Genomic DNA, 20438 nt, shown 5'->3' with positions numbered 1-20438 from the left:
ACATCACCGGCATGTAAAAGTCCCTTGAAAATAGAAGTATTCCTATTTTATTACTATAAGATTTTTTTTTCCTTTTTGGCTAAACCTTATTCGAATGAGATTATCCACATGAGAAGGGTACTCTTTGAAAATCTTTGAAGGCAATTTGCTCAGCTGAGTAAAGGGAGATGTTGAAAACAACAGCAAAGGTATGAAAACTGATGAAAAAGAAAAAAGGAAAATAAAGGGAAAGTGGAAAAGGGCTAAAAAAAGGAAACACAATCAATTCATGCCCTCAACTTTTTTAAATTAATTTCCACACTCTTCACTATCCTTTATTTCCCCTTTTTTGCCCCCCCCTCCACTCACAGAGTTCAGACAATTTCCTCCATTTTCATTGCCCTCAGTCCCCACTCATTGAGTTTGGTGGGGCCAATTTGATAAGATTTTGTCTGCAAGAATCTCTATGCTTTGAGGCTTGACTTGTTTTCTTCCCAAATGTCCACAAATCACATAATTTATTTAATATGCCCCTTTTTTTTTCTACAGCGGTCCATGCTTGACAATCCAAGTGGCTCAATGCCCTCCAAATAATTATTAATATCTATCTATGTCATGTGTATACAAAAAAAAGGGGTCCCCCCATTGACCAATTTTCTAATTTTCCTAGGGTTTCTTTATTTAAAGTGAGCTTGTTTGACTAATGGGGATCCTAATTATGCTAAATTATGCAAAATTGAAGTTGGTAGGAACTGCAATTGAAGGTTGGGACCCTCTGTGTCAATGGAGTAAATACTATATAGCTAGCACCGGCAGCATTCAAGCCTCACTTTTTCAAATTTAAAAGTTGCCCCCCTCTTCTTTCCCTCTTCTTCCATAGATTTTTTCATGGACAAAACTTTGTGCACAGTTTCCTTTATGCAAGGGGTCCTAATTCCTTATCATCCAAACTGGGACATTATGAAAAAGTTGATCTTTCTTCCGAAAATTACTTTCGCGAACTTGACATTTATCCAAATCAATTTACCGAAACAAAATTCCACAAAAGCTACGTTGTTATAAAAACCCTTTTTATGTTTCCCGTTTTCTGTCATCTTGGAACAGGTCTGTCCAATAATAGATCATTCTTGCAACCATAAAAATTGAAACAAAAATTAAGAGCGAGTTTTCTGCCAATTTTGCTTTTGTAGATGAGAATAGGAAATCACCAAATTGACTTTATTTACTCTCTTTTTCCTCTTCTTTTACAAACTATTCCCAACGAACACATCGAATCCCCAGCTTCCAAGGCATCCTTGGATCTAACAACGCTTACGGACTGAAAAGAATTTTGGGGTTCTTTATTTATTTATTTTGCTGGTAGAGCCTTGAACTTCTTGCATTTCCAATTTCTGTTTTTTTGGGGGGGAAAATTCTTGCCCTAGCTTCGAGCCATCAACATCAAATTTCAAAAAGCATAAACAAGCAAATAATAAAGAAGACAAAAGAAAAAATTTGAAGGGGCATATCATTTCTTTTCCTGCTTCTGAATGGTCCCAATCCAACCCATACCTGGGAAAAAGGAAAAAATAAAATAAATAAAATCTGTAATTCATATGTACGAAAATGGCAACTAGTAATTCTTTAGACCTCACATGCAAGAAGCAGCACCGTCAAGAAAAGGGCTTAGGACATCAACCGTTATTATTATTGCTATAAAGTTCTCTTTTTGAGAGTTTATGTACTGGTTTTTTTTCTTTTGGTTATTGATTCTTTAGTGCAATTTGCGTGCGGTGTGAACAATCACTACTGGAACTCATCTCATTTCATGCCATGATTGCTGCCACCCATGATCTATTTGGAGGACCCCTCCTAAACAGTAGGCAAAAGAGCGCTCAATTGCACTCATGCACCAAAAAATATCCATTAAATGCAACCACTCCAAGAGATACAAAAAAAAGGACAGAACATCATGTGACCCTCAATCTTTCAGAGCACATGAACTGCAATTAGGGAAATCATGGACATAAATTATGAATTGTAACTTTCATTAGGGCTAAAGGTCATTCTAGGATTTAGTAAGTTGATGTTTGCATATGTTGGGTGAAGACAGTAGTGGAGGGGGTGTGTCAGTGAGTAATGGCTTTGTTGAGGCAGATTGCTGCTCCAACTGGCACATGTTCTGCCCATAGAGCATTAGGAAAAGCTCTAAATGGAGTAGCTAAAGAAGCTATACACTTTCTCATGTGAAGGCATCTTTGTAGGCACTGGAGCCCTTCATCACTTTACTATATAACAAGCTTGCACCAACATCTTCTGAGAGGCACCATAAGAATTTAGAATGTGATTGTATATCTTGATAGTTCTACCAAACGCACAAGAAGTTCAGAATCGATAGGATTGGGACTATAGAATAGGGGGATTAGAGAGGAGCAAAAGTGCTGGTGGGACAGGTCAAAGGTTGGTCTGGTGGGTGTCACATTCCAATCATTGTCCAACAACTACGCTCATTCATGCTCTGATCAACACTAACAACGAATCCCATTTCATCTCATTAGGTGTAGAAATTAATTTACCATTCATTAGCATAAAATGGGAGGAGCTGCCGACAATAGAAATCTGCCATGCTCAATAATTCACACTGATCTAACTACGAATATGCTAGAGATGGTACAAATCATGTTACGTAAAGTTTCCCATACAAAAGCGACAAACTGCAAGCATTGATGAGGAAAAATCGTGCTCGAGTCACAGCGACTAATTTTTCATCTCAACAAAGCAAATAATATCAAGAAACGCAATGCATAGAGATGCTTCCACAAACTTTTTGATGCCCATCTTTTCATGTACCCTGACCTGACGACAATGATTAACCGCACATCACCCCCAAAAGGTAAAGATTAAAAGCGCATCAATCGATCTGAACTTGCTTTGCTTTGTCAAATTGCATCCGTATGGTTTTGGTCAATAAGGTAGATTTGTGTTTTAGGTTTAACTTTACAAAGTCATCAATTGTTTTGCCTGTTAGGTAATGCTCTCTGTTGTCCTTTGTCATCACTGCAAGTGCAAAACGAGGTCAAAGCAAAATGATCGCTCTCGACAAGATATTCCAACATGCAAGAATCATGGCTTTTGAAATCACTAGTCAATAGAAAGGGAAAGTCCCAACACAGTTCCTCTGTTGGATTTCTTGCTCTCCTTTCAATCATCTGTGCACATTAGTGTAAATGCTAAGGGCAACCGAATTACTTTAACATCGGAATCAATGTATTCAAGTTGATCTTGATTAAACAACACGCAAAGTCGAAAGTTCAAAGCAGAATGAGGTTTTGTTACGTGCAATGTTCAGTTATGGTCACCATCCTATGTAGTAGCAATCGCATTCTGCAGAATCTTCACTGACCCTTTTTTCCCAGCGTGTAAGCTCGGGTGATGTTACTTCAGTCCTAGAAAGAAAACTAAATGACATGGTCCTTCGACTCCTATAAGTCACTCCAGTGCTATTTGTTGCCGGCGAGGTTGATGGCTGACCTAATTAAGACAGAATAAGACATGCAGGTTGTGGCAATTTAGGGGTAATACTGAATAAGACGTAGCGCCATGCCCACGTTCCTTGACAAACATGGTTGACGAGTTCCCTTCCAATGCAATTAAGGAGCAACTGTTCATTTGTTTTGGTCTGCTAAAAGTCCATGCAGGTCCACAGATTCATTGACTTATATGACTTGAGCACCAAATGGTCTACGATCATGTTTGACAAATCAAACCACCCTCAACTAAACCTGGACCAAGCGGCGAGGTTATGCCCGGTCGTAGTCACTCCTTGTTAGGCCCTTCTAGAATATAGCACTCTCAAATTGGCGTCACAACTGGATTCAAATTCAGATGAGATAGAAATATCTAAGCGTAGAGAAGTCATAAGTTACATTTCACAGCCAACTTAATTGTATTGTTCCAATCAACAGCTCATCAAAGCATTATCTTTTTTCAATCTGCTAGGTGCAAATGTCTGCAAACAATACGGGTTTTTCTTCGGACGCCCCATTCCAATTGAGAGGGGCTTCAATATTCTTCTGCTACAACGTTTCATTTGAGTATGGAAGCTTGCAAGCTGCCTTGGGGTCTTTTGGCTTGTACGTACCCAGCATCTCTGCAACAGTTCTACACCTGCATTGGTTTCCCGGCCGGATTACATCCCCATAAACAGCCATCTCGATTATGTCAAGCTCTTTATCTGCATGTGTCGCATTATGTCAATACATGCTAATCGTTCTGGGACAAGGGGACACGATAGGGAAAGGATAGGTATAGGAAATAGAAATATCATCATACCTAGGAAAGAAGTGATTAATTCGTCAAGTAATTTGGAGTCAAATAACAGATGAATTTTCTCTCCTTTTTTACTTGAAGAAGCTATTACAGCCACAATTGTATTATTGCCATAAATCACAATGCCATCATCTTAACACACACTACTCCCTTTTCACCAACCCCAGTTCCTACCATAATAACAGCAAACACAATCTATGGAACGCCGTTATAAGAAATTATTGTAAAATAATGTGGAAACTGATTGGATCTTGCAATTAAATCCACACATGAGAACGAATTAACTAGAGAAATCCACACGCGCCCCAAATGTTTGAATGAATGTATTCAACCGATTGCTTGGTCAAATAAATAGCTGTACTAAATTTAAATTGGCACTGCTTCCCAAAGAAGCAATGCTCACACGAATCCAACTTTCTTGTCTACTAACCCTACAGCAAACACCTGTCACTTAGCATCATAATACTTGCCTCACTTATGTGCCCCAAATACATATGCCATAACCGATTCAAGTTTGAATCTAACCCACCCGATGAAACTGCAGCAGCTCTTGTCACGGTCTCTCCTAGTTGATGATAAAGAGAATTCGCTTTCTCTCCTTCATCACTATCATGACCTCAAGAGATCTTTAGCACTCCATCTTCAGTGGTGTACTTGCACTCGCTGTCGTCAAGTATCCCTAGAGAAATAAGGTTCTTCTTGAGTCCGATACATGCCTCACATCTGTCAGTGTACGCATTACCCCATCGTGCATCCAAATCCATAGTGCCCCTATCGCCACAGCCTTATAGGCTTTATTCCTAATCAAAACTCTATCACCATATGTAATCCGGTAAGTAGTCAATCAGTTCTTATAAGGCGTCATATGATAAGAACACCCCCAATGTAGTACCATTTTGTCACCTGACGAGCCGGTAGTCACACAAAAGACAACGTTCACCATATTGCTTTTGGCATTCTACCTTTCACTTCTGTTTCTTAGCTTAGAACAACCTCTCCTCAAGTGCTCCTCCTTGTGACACTCAAAGCACTTCATGTGACCCTCGGACTCTTGATGACGCGACTTCAATCTACTTTTACCTATGCTACTGCTGATCCCCCAATGTTGATGTCCACCCTGAATCACTAGTTCCCATGCTACATCCTACACCGGATCGTCATCTCACAAATTGATAGGCCACTCCTTAGAGAACAAGGTGAATTTTACCTCTTTCGAAGTAATTATAGTACGCCCTTTTAACAGTGAATCAGTAAAGTGCTCCCATGACTCTGTTAGAGAAGCTAACAACATCATGGCCCGCATTTCATCATCTAGGGTCTCTCCGACGTTCTTCAAATCCATTATGAGTTTATTAAACTCATTTATGTGGGCTCTGATGGAAGTACCTTCAGTAAATTGAAACCAGAACATCCTCTTCAAGATGTATAGGTGATTATTCAAACCTTTCCTTACATAAAGAGCCTGAAGTTTTGCCCACATCGTCGCGGCATCATTCTCCTCAACCACTGCTATTAGCACCTCATCCGATAAGTTTAACGGGACTATACTATTTACTCTCTCTATCATCTCTACCTTATCAGTCTCTTTCATAGTATCCGGCTGGCCAAATCTTGAGTTGTTAATAAAGCACACATCTTAACGTTGCACAATCCAAAGTTGTACCTCCCGTTAAATTTCTCAACTTCTACTTTCGATTCAGACATAATTACAACAGCAGAATTTCCAAACAATAATCAGACAAGCAAAAGCCCTATATCAAAATCCAAAAAATTTTATCCTTAGCTCTAACCAATTGTCCGAGTCCAAAAAATTGTGTCGTACATATCGCTTGTCAAAAGCATAAACCTCAAAATTAGGCAGGTAACCTAACAGATCACTGACTATGCACAGGTTTTATTCAAATAAAGCGCATGGAGGAGTCTTGAGCTGAGGAAGAAGGGACGGTTGGCTTTTCACTCTTGTAGGGTGTGAAACAGACTTATGATATTGTTGTTCTGTTGTAAACCTGAATTGTCCAAACAGGAGCCAGCGGACGGGACGGATTCTAAGAGAAGTAAATGAAGCAAAACACCACGGTCACTAATACCGCCCCCATACAGCTAGAGCAACTACATTTCTTCACCAATTAAACACCCCATGTATCATCTTTGGAAGCTCACCAAGATCTCTGTCATTTTCCCCTATGGCACCTCGAATTGAATCCCACAATTAGCTCTAAGAAGCCATAATGACATTACACTGCAAAGTGCAAACTGCAACAGTCATACATGTCTATTATTTTCTCCTATGAAAGCCGATCACGAACGATGTAGCCCATCACATCTACGGCAAGAAGGAAAAGAGTCCAATCACCTGTAAATTGGACGTCACAAGAGTAGCCTCTGAGCTGAGTCGCATCCACCAGTTCTTTGTCCGACTTGAACCTGTTCACCCTCGTCTGAAGTATCTGGCAATTGTCAGCAGTGGACTCGCCGCCTGCAGACACAAAACCCCGCAAACCCATGACCGTCCCCGCGGCAGTACCGCAAAAAACCAGCGACGGCACACGAATCCCTCCGGAATGCAGAGCTCATCATCGCTACTTCCTCCGGGACGAAAGAAAAGAGGCGAGAACGGGGGAGGACCTTTAGAGAAGGGGACGATGTGGTCGTACTCGAAGCAGAGGCAGCCCTGGCAGTTGCAGAAGCGCTTGCAGACGACGTTGCCAGCGGCGTCCTGGCGCCACCGCTCGGGGTGCCTGCCGGGGACGACGGCGGCGGCCGCCCAGCACTTGCTCTTCGCCTTGGAGTCGAAGGACCTCGGCCGCTCGTCGCCGCTCTTCCTGTTGTTGTTGTCGCCGCCGCCGCCATGGGCGGCGCGGGAGCGAGAAGGTGAGGATGGAGAGCTCATGGCGCTGCGTAGTGTTCCCAAAGAAGCGCCCTCTCTGTGTTTGTCGAAACGCCGCTTAGAACTGGAATGCGCGGAAAACTTCTCGAAAAAAACTTTAATTTTTTTTTATTTTCCTTTCTTTTTAAGACTAATTTCGAAGAGGCAATTACAAAGCTACCCCTCTCACTCTCGGTTATAATTACTTTTTTTGCACGAGTAATTTTAATTGCGGGTCTATCGTCTTGTTAGATACCGTGCCTTCTGAACGTTGTATCGTCGGCTTGTGGAGCCAAAAATCGTGACGGTCCAAGCTGAGATCTGCTTAATGGATGAGATTTATCGCATCTTAATACAACGGATGAAAGATTATTATCGTCGGCACAGAATGAAGCCACTCTTCTTATTGTCAGATTGAAAAGCAAAAAAATCACAATAGTTCGAGCTAAGATCTATTTAACACCTGAGATATACTGCATTTCCATCCAACAATAAAAGATTGTAAGATCCCGATGCCGTCTTTGCACAGTATGGCTCAAGAGATCGGAGTTTCATTTCGCACTTAAAAGGTAAGTCTCTTATTAAAGCATACCTTATCGTAGTCTCCGTCCACTTAGACAGCTCGATTGGTCTATAGACCCAAGCGCACACTCTAAGACCTGCTTTGAGATTTGCCAAAACTAGCATTTGACTTAAGGGATTCCTTGCCAAACACTCCAAATTTTTCCGAAGGGCCTTTAAAGGCTCGAAGCTCTTGAAAAAGGTAAACCAAACGGACCCTAACTAGACCTCACAAAGTTAGAGCTCTTCTTCTCTCATTTGCAATTTTAAGAGTAGCAGCCAAAAATGCAAGGGACGAGCTCGGCTGCTCCACCTGCATCGCTCTCTTTTGCTTCTTCTTGGCCTAAAAGGAAACAATTTGGGAATGCTTTTCATGGGTGGCGTTTGGGCTTGAGTCGGCAACGAAGAGTCACGGTTACCCGGAAGGAGAGAGATGAAGAGACAAGCTCGCCGAGCTCTTGTTGGAGGCCGAAAACATTGATTCCTTCACGGCCACCACGTCGCATGCCGGAGACCACATCTGCTTCTCCTATCGTAACGGACAGAAAGAACCCTCATTTTGAATGCACGACATCCTCGGTGCACATCACACGATGATGGCACACTGGTTTTGTAGCGGCTAAAACGAAGGGAGACTTCACAATTGCCGACTTCAGGTCCCAACTCAACGCTTGCCATGACGTCGCTTTAGATTAGGCTGAAAGTAATAATCCTTTCAAGAAGTGACTGGTCTCCCATCTGATAGAATCAATAGTAAATGTGAACAAAAGTCATCGTTGTGTTAGTCGACTACCAGGGCACGACGTGCAGTCTAACACAACTACCAGCGCACGACGTGCACAGTCAGATTGGCCTGTCGTCCCTCGGGAAAGACAATTCGAACATAGATAATACTAGGAGAACCAAAGCCAGTACCCGCATCTCAAATGTGAACCAGGACCGGTAGCCCAATTCGTCAAATCCAAAAATCCACATACTATATACAAGCTCTACAAATTCGGGGCAAAGTGTGACAAGAATGAAACCAACAGTATCAGATCACCAACGGCAGCTGCGATGGCAAATCCTAGGCTCCTAGTTCTACAACATGCATCTTCTTCCTCAGCTCAGTTTCATTCATGAGAATAATGCAGAAAGCACATGGTAGCACCAGTCACAGATACACACATCAAAGTCGGTTCCATTCGGTCATCCGACGCAGAAACATTCCGACCCAAGTGTCAATTATTCATCACCTTCAACTCTCGAGACTGCACGGAAAGACTCCCCCGTATTAAGAACGAAGATCATCAACCGGCACCATACTAGAGATATGGGAAACCATTTCCCACTAAGATGCGAGTATACCACCAAGAGCACGTGAGTTTCTGAAGTCCAGAGAGTAACTCGGCCTCCAGTCAACTTACAAAAAAGGTGAAAAACAGTTACAAATAACAGCACACGTCTCCCACAATCTGAAGACAGCAAGCTAGGGAGGGCTTACATAAATCTCGAATACAACACTGAGAGGATTGTAAAGTTAGTTCTTCGGACCGATATCCTTGAGAGTACAAATCTGCTCTTCTCCCATAGAGGACATAACAGTCACCACCAGATCCTTACCCTCAGCAAAGCCATCCTTAATCTGCAATGACAGAATAAGTGAGCTCCAAACTCCTTCTAGAGCGAAATGAGGCATGTAAACATCATTTACACCGGCCGGAGTCTCATAATGATTTGAGATGCAATCCTACTAGCATCGGGAGTAATAAGAAGAATCGGTGTACATGATTAAAAAAAACCATCTAACGAACCTGTGCCAACAAACTCTCATCGGTTGGGAGCCTGAGATCATCCTTGGTGCCTCCACTTTCAGTCAGCAGACTAACCTGAAAATTTTAATCTAGTTAGAATTGAGAACACAAGGCTCGCAGAGAAAGGGGTAAGGACTGTCACGATGAACATACAAATCCATCCTCAGAAATATCAATCAGCTGATAGTCAGTACGAGTGACGTGTGGAACCTGCAAAGGGAGAGTAAAGAAGGTGAATCACATTGACAGTTGCAGCAATAACAGTATCATAAGGGGTATGACATCAACTCGAAATACAGGATACACACATCACAGTTGTGGGATGATGGAACAATATCTTCCAGCTTCTTGCCGTTGAAGATGTCGATCCCGACAAAGTGGCACTTGGCATGACCATGCTTTCCGGTCTTGGAAGTGGAAACTTCGACAACCTGTCAAAAGCAAGTTAAAATTTTGGTCTGCACTCGGGGGCCACCATGAATCTATCACACGAGCGGAGCAAAAGAAAGACAAAAGTGAACAATCCCACATGAAAAAAAAAAAAAAAAACCCATCCTGACATGGAACAATGATCCATCAGAAATGATACCGAACAAGTAAAGCATCCTCACTACAAACGACTCAGATCAAATCCGGGTACTTCACAGAAACAGAGAAAAAGTCAACCGAACAGTGGACCGTGCACTTTGGATTTTAGTCTGGTCCGACACACCTACTATGACAGATGGCCTTCTTCCAGTGTCCCACGCACACATGTGCATAACTCAATGTATGAACTGCCCATCATGACTTACCACCATGTACTTACTTCAAAGGCAAAACCTATGAGATCAATTGGTCGACATACCCAGGCAAGGACCTTGAGGCCAACCTTAAGCTGGAACATGCCGCATCAGATTTCTACACAATATTCAAGAATTGCTGATCCCTAAGGAACAAACAGGGACACGCACGCCTAACATGGGACTGCAATCAACCCTCGTACCCACGAAGCCCGCGGCATCATCTCCAATCGATCAGAACCAGAACCAGAAACCACGCACACGGAAAACGAAGACGGCCTCGTTCGCATCCGAATTCAAACAGCCCGCCCCAGCGCAATCAGATGCTGAACACATAGCGCGCGCGGTCGAATCTCACGACCGAATCGGGACACGGAAAACAGCCACGTCGAGGCGGAAACCCGAATCGGACGAGGACATCTCGCAGAAGAAATGGAGCGATCGAGCGAAATTAAAAAAAGAAGAAGAAAAACCCGAGTGGAACAAGCGGAAGAGGAGAGAGCAACGGCGGATCCGCCGCCGCCGCGGCTCACCTTGCAGGGGCGGTTCTTGATGACGATGTAGCCGTTCTTGCGGATGGTGCCGGCCTGCTGGGGGTAGGTCTTGGATGCGCCGGCGTCCCCCTTGGACTCGAAGTGGTGCTCCTCGTCCGACATGGCGGCGATCGGCGGCGGAGCTCGGCGGCTGCGGCGGCGGAGAGAGAGAGAGAGGGGGTGATGTGAGAGAATCGCGGGGGCCTTTTTCTCTCTCTTCTTCTTCCTCAGGTCATGGCGCTGATTCCCTTTCGAGCTCGCGCTTTCTAGGGTTTCTCTGTTGTTTCTCCGGTGTGGGCCCGGAGCGAATCCTGTCCGTCGGATTTCATCTCTGACATTTTTCGCGGTTCCTTTTTTTTTTTGTTTTTTCTTTTTAGTTTTCTTTTTTCGAGGCTTCGATCGGATTCGAGTGGAAAAGTTGGGGGGCATTCGCGTTTTCCGGACGCCACCATCAATCATGGCCGTTGATTGTTTTTAATCTCTTGTTAATTAAGTAAGGGTAAATGCATATTCATAAAGTATGATAATCTTCTATCTGCATTTTTCAGAAGTCAAAATCATTCCTATCAAATCTGTCGATTTTTAATTTTTCTACTTCTGACGCCATAGATTGACTTCGAGTCAGTCTAGCCTTGCTCTAGTGCTGATCTAAAGTGATTACATTATAGGTCACGACGTTCACTTGAAGATTGTCATAACTTATTTTTTCGATTATTTTGAGTGCTGTGATTTATTAAAATGTTCGCCACAAGTGTCATACCACATCGGATTGGTTGAAGAAGTTTGAAGACTGCTATCATCTTGCTATTACTTTTTGGTGGAGTATATTTACATGAGAGATCCTTCTAAAAAAAACTAATTGAATCACAAGGAGAATTTTAATTTTAGATGTCAAAGACACACCGATCTAGTGTCATTGGTTATTCAACGAAACTCCGATCATATTTTCGTGGAATCTTAAACTCCGATCATAATATTTTAATTTGAGATGTCAAAGACACGTTTAAATGTCATGCTATTATTACCCATCTAGTCTTGCACGTTAACGACGCCATGATCGAGGCAAGATCACGGCACGATTAGGCCACGATCCTCGGCCGCGATCTACACTTGGTCATTGGAATTGGTGTTTGCACCAATTGGCGCCTTCATATCCATCCTTGGCTCAATCATGACTTAATCGTGGTTTGGTCATGCCTGATTGCCATCACCCCAACAGTAGAAAGTGGTCATTCATTTTGAATTGAGAGTTTCAGGGATTATATTTTTTTTTGTCTTAAACTTCCTTAATCAATTGAAATTGTTCAAGGGTTCTTCGACTCTTTAATGTTGCCATCGGAATAAGAGTTGCTTGTGAGTTACACGTAAATCGCATGTACGAAAAGCATCGCCACTTCTACATTTATTTTGATTATTATTGGCATGAGCTTCCAACAAAGTTCATCACGTCAACAGTAGAGAGTGGATACATTAAGAATGACACCTTGATGGTTGTGTGTTTTGATCTCGTAGAACTCTTGCAAACGCCAAAAGTAGAAACAGTCGGAAAATAATGCATAGGCCGGTCCTCTCACGTCACCATGGGGCCAGCCCATTCACTGGACGACACGTGGCCCATTCAATGTATAAACTCTGGAAATTTCATAATAATATGTATGTGACCTTAGCAGATTTCCATGTTTGAAAATGATACTTAGATAATAAGCTAAGTATTATTTAAGTTAGTATTCGTGCGGATGCGTAGAAATCGTTGTTGGACCGTAAATTGCGAGGCGCGGATTCGGGAACGTAATCGTTTCGAGCTCGATGTGTTTAAAATTTTAAACGTTGTTGTGTACGTTAATAGTAGTGCGGTATTAATTAATTTACCATTAGTGGGTAATATTATTGGTCGACACTTTTTAACTTGGTTACTTGAGAAATGCTATTCTATTGTGTGATAATAGTGAAGATATGGTGATGGTTGGATATGTTTTGCTAGTTCTGTACGTGTTCGAATGGATGTGTTTTGTTTCGTTAAAGTGTGTTGAAAATTGGCAAGTGCAATGATTAAGTCTGAACGTGTAAATGTTATCTTTGAGATGATTGTTGAATTTTTCTTGTTGGTTTTATGTATGTTTAAAAGGGTAGAAAATCGTTTTACTCAAAATGGAGTATATTAGGTAAGTGTAAATGATGATTCTATTTACTTCTAAGCTGAACAGATTTTAACCTTAAATTCCATTTATGTTTACTTATGAGCTGAACAGATTTTAACCTTAAATTATGATTCTGTTTACTTCTGAACCGAACAGATTTTAATCTTAAATTCTGATTCTGCTTACTTCTGAGCTGAGCAGATTTTTACCTCAAATTCTAGTTCTGGTTATTTTTAAAATTGTTCCGACTTTATGGTTAGAATCTGGATATGTCTATTTTTAAAACTGCTTAGACTTTACGGTCAGAATCTGGACATGTCTATTTTTAAAACTGCTTAGACTTTACGGTCATAATCTGGACATGTCTATTTTTAAAACTGTTCAGACCTTACGGTCAAAATCTGGACATGTCTACTTGTAAAACTGCACAGACTTTACGGTCAGAATCTAAACATGTCTACTTTTAAAACCGTACAGACTTTACGGTCAGAATTTGGACATGTCTACTTTTAAAACTGCACAGACTTTTTTTTCAAAGTCTGAACGTATTTATTTTTGAATTCGAGTAAACTTTATTTTCAAAATCTGAATGTATTTATTTCTGAACTTGAGTAGACTTTATTTTCAAAGTTTGAACGTATGTATTTCTGAACCCGAGTAGACTTTATTTTCAAAGTCTGAACATATCAATTTCTGAGCCCGAGTATACTTTATTTTCAAAGTCCGAATATATGTGTACTTTCTGAACTTGAGTAGACTTTAGCCTTTTGAATCTGAATCCGTATTGCTTCATACTTATTTGCTTAAATGATGCATTTCATTGCTTTAAAGGATATGTGACGTAAAAAGAAGGTGAATATATGCATGCAAATACTTGGTTGTCATGGCTTGCATGAGAATAATATAAATTTCGTCACCCACAATTCAATGGTGACGATGCCCCGTGTGTCGAGATGCCTAGTTGGTTGGGATGTCCCGGGAAGTGTTTCGAGATGCCTTGGGGGTCGAGATACCATGTTGGTCGGGATGCCTCAGAGTTGGGATGCCCCGGGAGTGTTTGGGAGGATGAAATAATGAACCTAACGCATGAGCATAAATGTTTTGCATCATATGCTTGCGTTTATATGAAAGTATTTTGAAATGTTGAATTGCTCATATTTTGTGGCACATCCGGACAAAAAAAGTATAACATGCATTCAAGTTCTATGTATACGGTTTGATATGTATGTATGTTGTTTATGTGAGGTGAAATGGTAAGCTGATTTTCCTAACTTAAAACTAGAGATTTCATTTATTGGGCCTCGGCTCATCCCATTATTTTTCAGACATGTAGGATGGATGTTTCTCAACCTCTACGTTTTGGAGTTCCCATATATCATGAAACTGTTTATGAAGATGTGTTTGTGGTTGAGTCTGAAGCGGTATTTACTATATGTAGCTCTACTGTCTGGGTCGACGTAGGATTTATGGAGTGGGTTCCTTATCGGTTCATTGTGTGGTACTCTAATCTCGACGGAGAGTTAGTTGGCCCGTTGAGGGGCTTCGACATAGCCAAGGATGATGGTTCCGCAATGGAGGGTAAAGTTATCGATCCATGACGTTACTCAAATTTTGGGATAAGGACACTAGGAGTGCTATAACTTTCGTATGACGCTCACTTGAGGCCATAAATTTTTTTTAGCTCACTTAGGGCGCGAATGACAACCATTTTGTTCCAGAAACAATTCCTGAAACAGAAATAGATTTTTTTTTTCTATTTCTGTTCCCAGGACGAGTTTCTGAGAAAAGAAATCCGTTTGATAACGACCAAAAATTTCTATTTCTAGAACAGAAACCCGTTTGATAACAACATAAAATTTCTATTTCCTGAAACGGAAATCCGTTTGATAACAACACGAATTTTTATTTCTCGGAACAGAAATCCATTTTTTTAGAACCCCTTTTGGGGGTTAAACGCCTTTTAGGGTTTTTAGGGGTTAAACCCCTTTTAAATCCCTAAACTAAGGAGTCTTCAAAAATACCATTTGGACATCTCAAAAAATTTACATTTCACTCAAAGTGGGTGACCATGGGTATTCTAAGCCATCTTATGAAGTTTTGAAAATTTTGATTTTTTGATTTTTTTTTGAAAAAATTCACCAAATTTCCTATTTTCTCGAAATCTGACTTTTTTTTATTTTCTGGGAATTTTTATGAATTTTTCTGGAATTTTTCAATTTTTATGGATTTTATAAAAAAATTTTTTAGATTTTTAGAATTTTTCCAGATTTTCTAAATTTTTTTATTAATTTTTTGATTTTTCTATTTTTTTTATTTTTCCTCCGGGAATGAACCGGACCGAACTGGTTCGAAACGATTTGACCTGGTCAGACCGAGGCCAAATTGAGAAAGAGATGTGTTTTGAAGAGAGAAGACAGGTTCTTTTAGAAATGGTTTTTATTTCTCGTCTAGAAACAGAAAACCTACTTTTTTTTTGTTCTGATTTTTGGTTCAGAACCAGTTCTGGAACAAAAAGTTGTTCCAGAAATAGAAAAATGGAATTGCGTCACCAAACGGGTTTCTGTTCCAAATCTGTTTCCGGGAACAGAAAACTAATTCTGGACAAAAACAGAATGGTTATTATTCGTGCCCTTAAGTACCACTTCCAGCAAAAAGTGATCACTTGAGTGCCATCGGCCATTTGACAGCCGGAAAATCCGACGTGGACACTAATCGTCCTACGTGGCTTCACCGGAGCTGATGTGAAATATATTTTAATATATTTTTTTGAATTTTTTTATTTTTATTTTTCCTTTTTTTTTCAAAATTTTTTTCAATGCTGGCGAGGGTCACCGGCGACCCTTACCAAATGCAAAGGCCTCGCCCAAATTGGGCGAGGGTTGCCTTGCTCTCGGCTGCGAAGGCCCTGGGCGAGGCCGTTGCCAGGTCTGGGCGGCCGCAAGCAAGGTGGCCTCACCAGATCTAGCAAGAGCCTTCACTGCCTCGCTCGCGGCTGCGAAGGTTGTCGCCAGATCTGGGCGGCCGCGAGCAAGGCGGCCTAGCCAAATCTGGCGAGAGCCTTTGCCGCCTCACCCGTGACGACCTCGCCAAGGGCCTTCGCGGCCGCGAGTGAGGCGGCGAAGGCTCTCGCCAGATCTGGCGAGGCCGCCTTGCTCGCGACTGCCCAGATCTGGCAACAACCTTCGTGGCCTCGCCCAGGGCCTTCGCGGCTGAGGGTAAGACGGCTGTCGCCCAATCTGGGCGAGGCCTTCACAGCCGGCTGGTGACCCTCGCCGACATTGAAAAAAAAAAGGGAAAAAAAAGGAAAAGAAAAATTCAAAAAATTCAAAAAAATAAAAGAAAAAACATTTAAAAAATTCACATCGAATGGAAAATTAATAAAAAAATCCACGTAGGATGGTTTGCCGGAAATGGTACTCAAATGATTTATTTTTGCCAGAAGTGGCACTCAAGTGATCTTTTTTTGTCAGAAGTGGCACTTAAGTGAGCGAAAAAAAAGTTATGGTACTCAAGTGAGCGCCGTACGAAAGTTATGGCATTCCTAATGTCCTTATTCCCTTAGACTTTTGTCCAGGTAGATTTTTGGAGTATAGTCTAGTATGGAGATAGGCAACCATGACCTACCCAGACTTTTGTTTTTTGTGCTCATATGATGTATTGTCTAGACTTGTAAATCTGACAAGTGTTGTTAATAATAAGCAAAAGTATTTTGACTAAACTTGTGTGATATTCATGTTTAAAACTTGTTCAAACTTTGACTTCCGCTGGCCAAATTATTAATAATATTAAAAGAAACGTGTCGCGCGTGACGTTTTAGGGCGTCATACAATGAGGGCTTGATAGATTGAATACTATGCTTGATAGCCTCCATTCCATTTGTTTGTTGCACGATGATGAGCAAAATGTGATCATACATGATCATTATAGCAAGGTGCTCGTGTCAACTCCATTTAGAGGTAAGAATTCCTCAATGATGAATAACAAATATGGCTCGTGGCCAAAGGAAAAACTAAGAGAAATGTCGAGCAATATGCCTAGCTAATGTTGATAGAGATAGGCTTGCTGAACTAATGCTATCTCAGTTTCCCTACTTGAAGAAACTCATGTTGTCTCAACTGTTGGTTATTTGTTTGTAAAACAAATAAAATAGTGCTTTTCCTTGTCCCACATAGGAAATGATTGTGTGAGCCACTATATAAGTGTGGATGTCTTCTAACTTGTTCAAGTGGGCTTAATCCTACAATACCCGCGTGCGCAATTATTAAGCACACTTAACACTTTACGCACTCGCAGATCATAATTGGCACTAATCCTTATTTATTATTTATTATTATAAAATAATTGTTTTGTCCAATTGAAACAGTGTGGCTAATAGCAATAGAATGACGGTTATTTTTTTATTAATTAATTTCGAAATTTATTATTTTTGCCTAACGGTTATTTGGTGGTCTTACAACCTTTGGAAGAATTATGTCTATCTAAAGATAGCTACTTCACCATTGGAAGGTTATGTCTTTTCAGACGTAACTCCTTCATCTTTGAAAAGTTGTATTTGTTCAAAGATTATTTTTTCAGAATTTATAAATTTTGGAACAATAAAAATTAAAATTAAAATAATAAAATATATTATTATTATTATTTAATCCGAATTTTTTTAATATGTCTTTTGAGAAGGCATCTTTTCAAAAATGCAACTTCTCCCGAAAGAGTGCATTCGGTTCAAAAAGACTGAAATATATTCATATTTTCAATCTCTTTCACTTACTTTTTGATACTTTTTTCTTAAAACCATACATCTATCTTTTCCAATTATTTTTCTTGAGAGATCTTGAAGAAGTACCGGAATTGCTATATGGTATTTTTATTTGAGACTTTGTTGTATCCTAAAGGATTTTTGCTCGTAATCATTAGAAATGTTGTGGGGTAAACGATTCCTTATAGAGAGTGTTATCACATCTCAAAGTCTGATTCTATTTTCTTCACGTTCCGATTCATGTGGATTTTTTCTCAACATCAACCAGAAGGCTGGTATAGGATGCCAACACACTGTGAGTCACACATGAGTTGCACGTGAGTCGCATGTGTGAAAAGATTATTCTTCGACATTGCCAAAGGACTAGCCTATCTCCATGAGGAATGCCATCAAGAAATAATTCGCTTAGACTTCAAACCCCAACGTATACCTTTGGAACATTTCAATTCAAAGCTTGCTAATTTTGGGTTGTCGAAGCAATGCATCACTTTAACAACCTTCACTGTACCATAATCTCCAACATGGTTGTCACGTAGAACTTTGACCTTTGAAAATTGGGAAAAGTACCAAAAAAGTCATAAACCTATTACATTGGTTCCAACTCGATCCAAAACTTTTCAATTGAACAAATTTAGTCCTAAACCTTTTCATATTATCCGGCCAAATTAGGCCAAAAATCGTTGACGTGGACATTGACCATTCGATGTGGCACGGCCGACGCTGACATGGACATCTTTAATAATATTTTAATAATTTGATGAATTTTTTATAATTTTTTCCTTTCTATTTTTTTCTTCTCTTTCCTTTGGCCTATGGCTGGCCATAGGCGAGGGCGTCACGGCCCTCATCAAAGGCTGTGAGGGCGACTCTCACCCAGGCTGCTAGGATCGTGACAACCTCACTAGTCCTCGCCTGTGACTGGTCGTCGGCCATGGCCAAATACTGACCACAAGCAAAGGAAAGAGAAAGGAAAAATTTAAAAATTATTAAAAATTTAAAAATTATTAAAAATATCCACGTCAACGCTGCTCATCCTATGCCGGATGTGCCATGTAGGACGGCTGGCATCCATATAAGCGATTTTCAGTCTAAATTGGCCGGATGGACCAAATTGGTATCAATGTGAAAATGTTCGAGACTAAATTGGTCTGATTAAAAAGTTTAGGACTAAATTGAGGATAATACAATAAGTTTAGGAGTTTTTCGGTACTTTTCCCTTGAAAACTAGAGCACGCGGGCCAATGAGTCTCCAAGTATTGTAGACCGTAAGTGCCCAAGATGCATTTCCGCAATGCAGCGAGAAGAGAAATCGACAACAGCCCGTTTAACCGTGAGCCTCCAAGCCCATGTTCCAAGTCCACTGATGAGCATCTTCTGAATGTTCTGCAAGTCAAAATAAGGAAAAATGACTACCCATCGAGTGCAGTGATCAATCTGGATGTTGTATAAGACCATTTGTGAGACATGATCGCCAGAAACCTTGAAGACATCACACCCTAGCAATCCAGTTCATCGATATGGCGACAACGACATTTCCAGGTCCAGAGACAAAGCATGCCTCTATCATTTCATATGGAGGAAGATTCAACCGAAGTGCCTGAGAACCGATAACTATCGGTGAGTAAGAACATACTAAATCCCCAGTTCCCTCATCATCCATAGACCGATTAAATCCGCATTATACAGCTTAGATACCTGTCATAGTGCCCAGGAACTCTTGAACCGGGACTGCGTCCGTTCGATCCTTGGCCACGGGCTCACCGCATTATTACCGGTGTTGAGGAAAACTCCTATTGATTTTGAAGTTGACAAAACCTTCCATGTTATTGTAAATCTGATACTTATTCTGAATTATTTTATTCCAGGTATGTATATATTCTGGAAGCTCAGAAGGAAGTTTTTCAGACTTTACAAGCTGGCAAAATAAGAAGTTCATATCTTATTGAAGATCCACATAATTTTAGTTCGCAGACGTAGAAATTATTCAGACGCAGATGCAGAATTTCTTCAGACGCAGAACTCAGAACGAAATATAACAGCTAGTGATCCAGTATGGATTTCACAGAACGAAAGTTTTGATTGTTTCAATCTAAGGCTATAATTGATTGACAATCAAATACTATGACAAGTATGCACTTCAACGGATAAAGCTCTACTTATGGAAACCAAGATTCTGATTGTATGGGCGACCAGAATCAGCGGAATTCAGAATCTGTCATCCAACGGCTACTCAATCCTTATTATACAAATCTGTCCAAGGTGAAGATTGGAAGATGATCCTCTGAAAGCTGTCCAACGGCTAGTTTGGACACAGAGGAGTATTTAAGGAGATCGATGAGCAGCAGAAGGAAGCACAGACTCAAGAATCAATAAGTCCGAAGTTTGAGCATACTCCGATCAATTGTCTTGTCTTTCTGAACCAAACATTAAGATCTTGAGGGACACTTTATAAGAGTGATTGTGTGAGATAGAGAGTCCTATCATACACAAGAGTGCTATCACTCAGAAGTTGTAATTCCTCTTGATTACATAGTGAAATTCAGCCGGTAGGCTGTCAGCGTGGGAGAGTGGACGTAGGCTTGCTATAAGCCGAACCACTATAAACTTGTGTGCAGTTTTTCTATCCCTTAACTCTTATTTTACACACTGCACATCAAGAGCACCGTCTATTCAATCTGTCTTGAATTTGAATATTATTCAGACTCATCTGTGATTTTTTCATTTC

General features: G+C 40.7%; 2 protein-coding genes across 3 annotated transcripts; both read right to left on the bottom strand.

Annotated features, from left to right (window-relative positions):
• Positions 1-3828: 3828 nt before the first annotated feature.
• On the bottom strand, positions 3829-8530 carry LOC115691097 (uncharacterized). The gene is made up of 4 exons (XM_030617670.2): positions 7746-8530; positions 6913-7238; positions 6641-6763; positions 3829-4192 (listed from the first exon to the last, which is right to left on the bottom strand). The coding sequence occupies exons 1-4, from the start codon at positions 7838-7840 to the stop codon at positions 4035-4037; spliced, it is 702 nt and encodes a 233-aa protein (XP_030473530.2). The 5' UTR covers positions 7841-8530; the 3' UTR covers positions 3829-4034.
• Positions 8531-9078: 548 nt separating this feature from the next.
• Positions 9079-11027, bottom strand: LOC115691099 (eukaryotic translation initiation factor 5A-like). Of its 2 annotated transcripts, XM_056319147.1 has the most exons (6): positions 10823-11027; positions 9816-9938; positions 9661-9717; positions 9508-9582; positions 9198-9338; positions 9079-9115 (listed from the first exon to the last, which is right to left on the bottom strand). In XM_056319147.1, the coding sequence occupies exons 1-5, from the start codon at positions 10943-10945 to the stop codon at positions 9234-9236; spliced, it is 483 nt and encodes a 160-aa protein (XP_056175122.1). In that variant the 5' UTR covers positions 10946-11027; the 3' UTR covers positions 9079-9115; positions 9198-9233. The 2 variants fall into 2 exon arrangements, with proteins under 2 accessions (XP_056175122.1, XP_030473531.1); XM_030617671.2 differs by having other exon boundaries at positions 9079-9338.
• Positions 11028-20438: the final 9411 nt, after the last annotated feature.

The sequence above is a fragment of the Syzygium oleosum genome, unplaced genomic scaffold, assembly GCF_021117445.2.
Source record: "Syzygium oleosum isolate NSW1041296 unplaced genomic scaffold, Sole_v2.1 Sole_v2.17, whole genome shotgun sequence".
Lineage (NCBI taxonomy): Eukaryota > Viridiplantae > Streptophyta > Magnoliopsida > Myrtales > Myrtaceae > Syzygium > Syzygium oleosum.
Note: the sequence above shows the minus strand (reverse complement) of the source record. Positions and strands in the feature narration are given on the sequence as shown.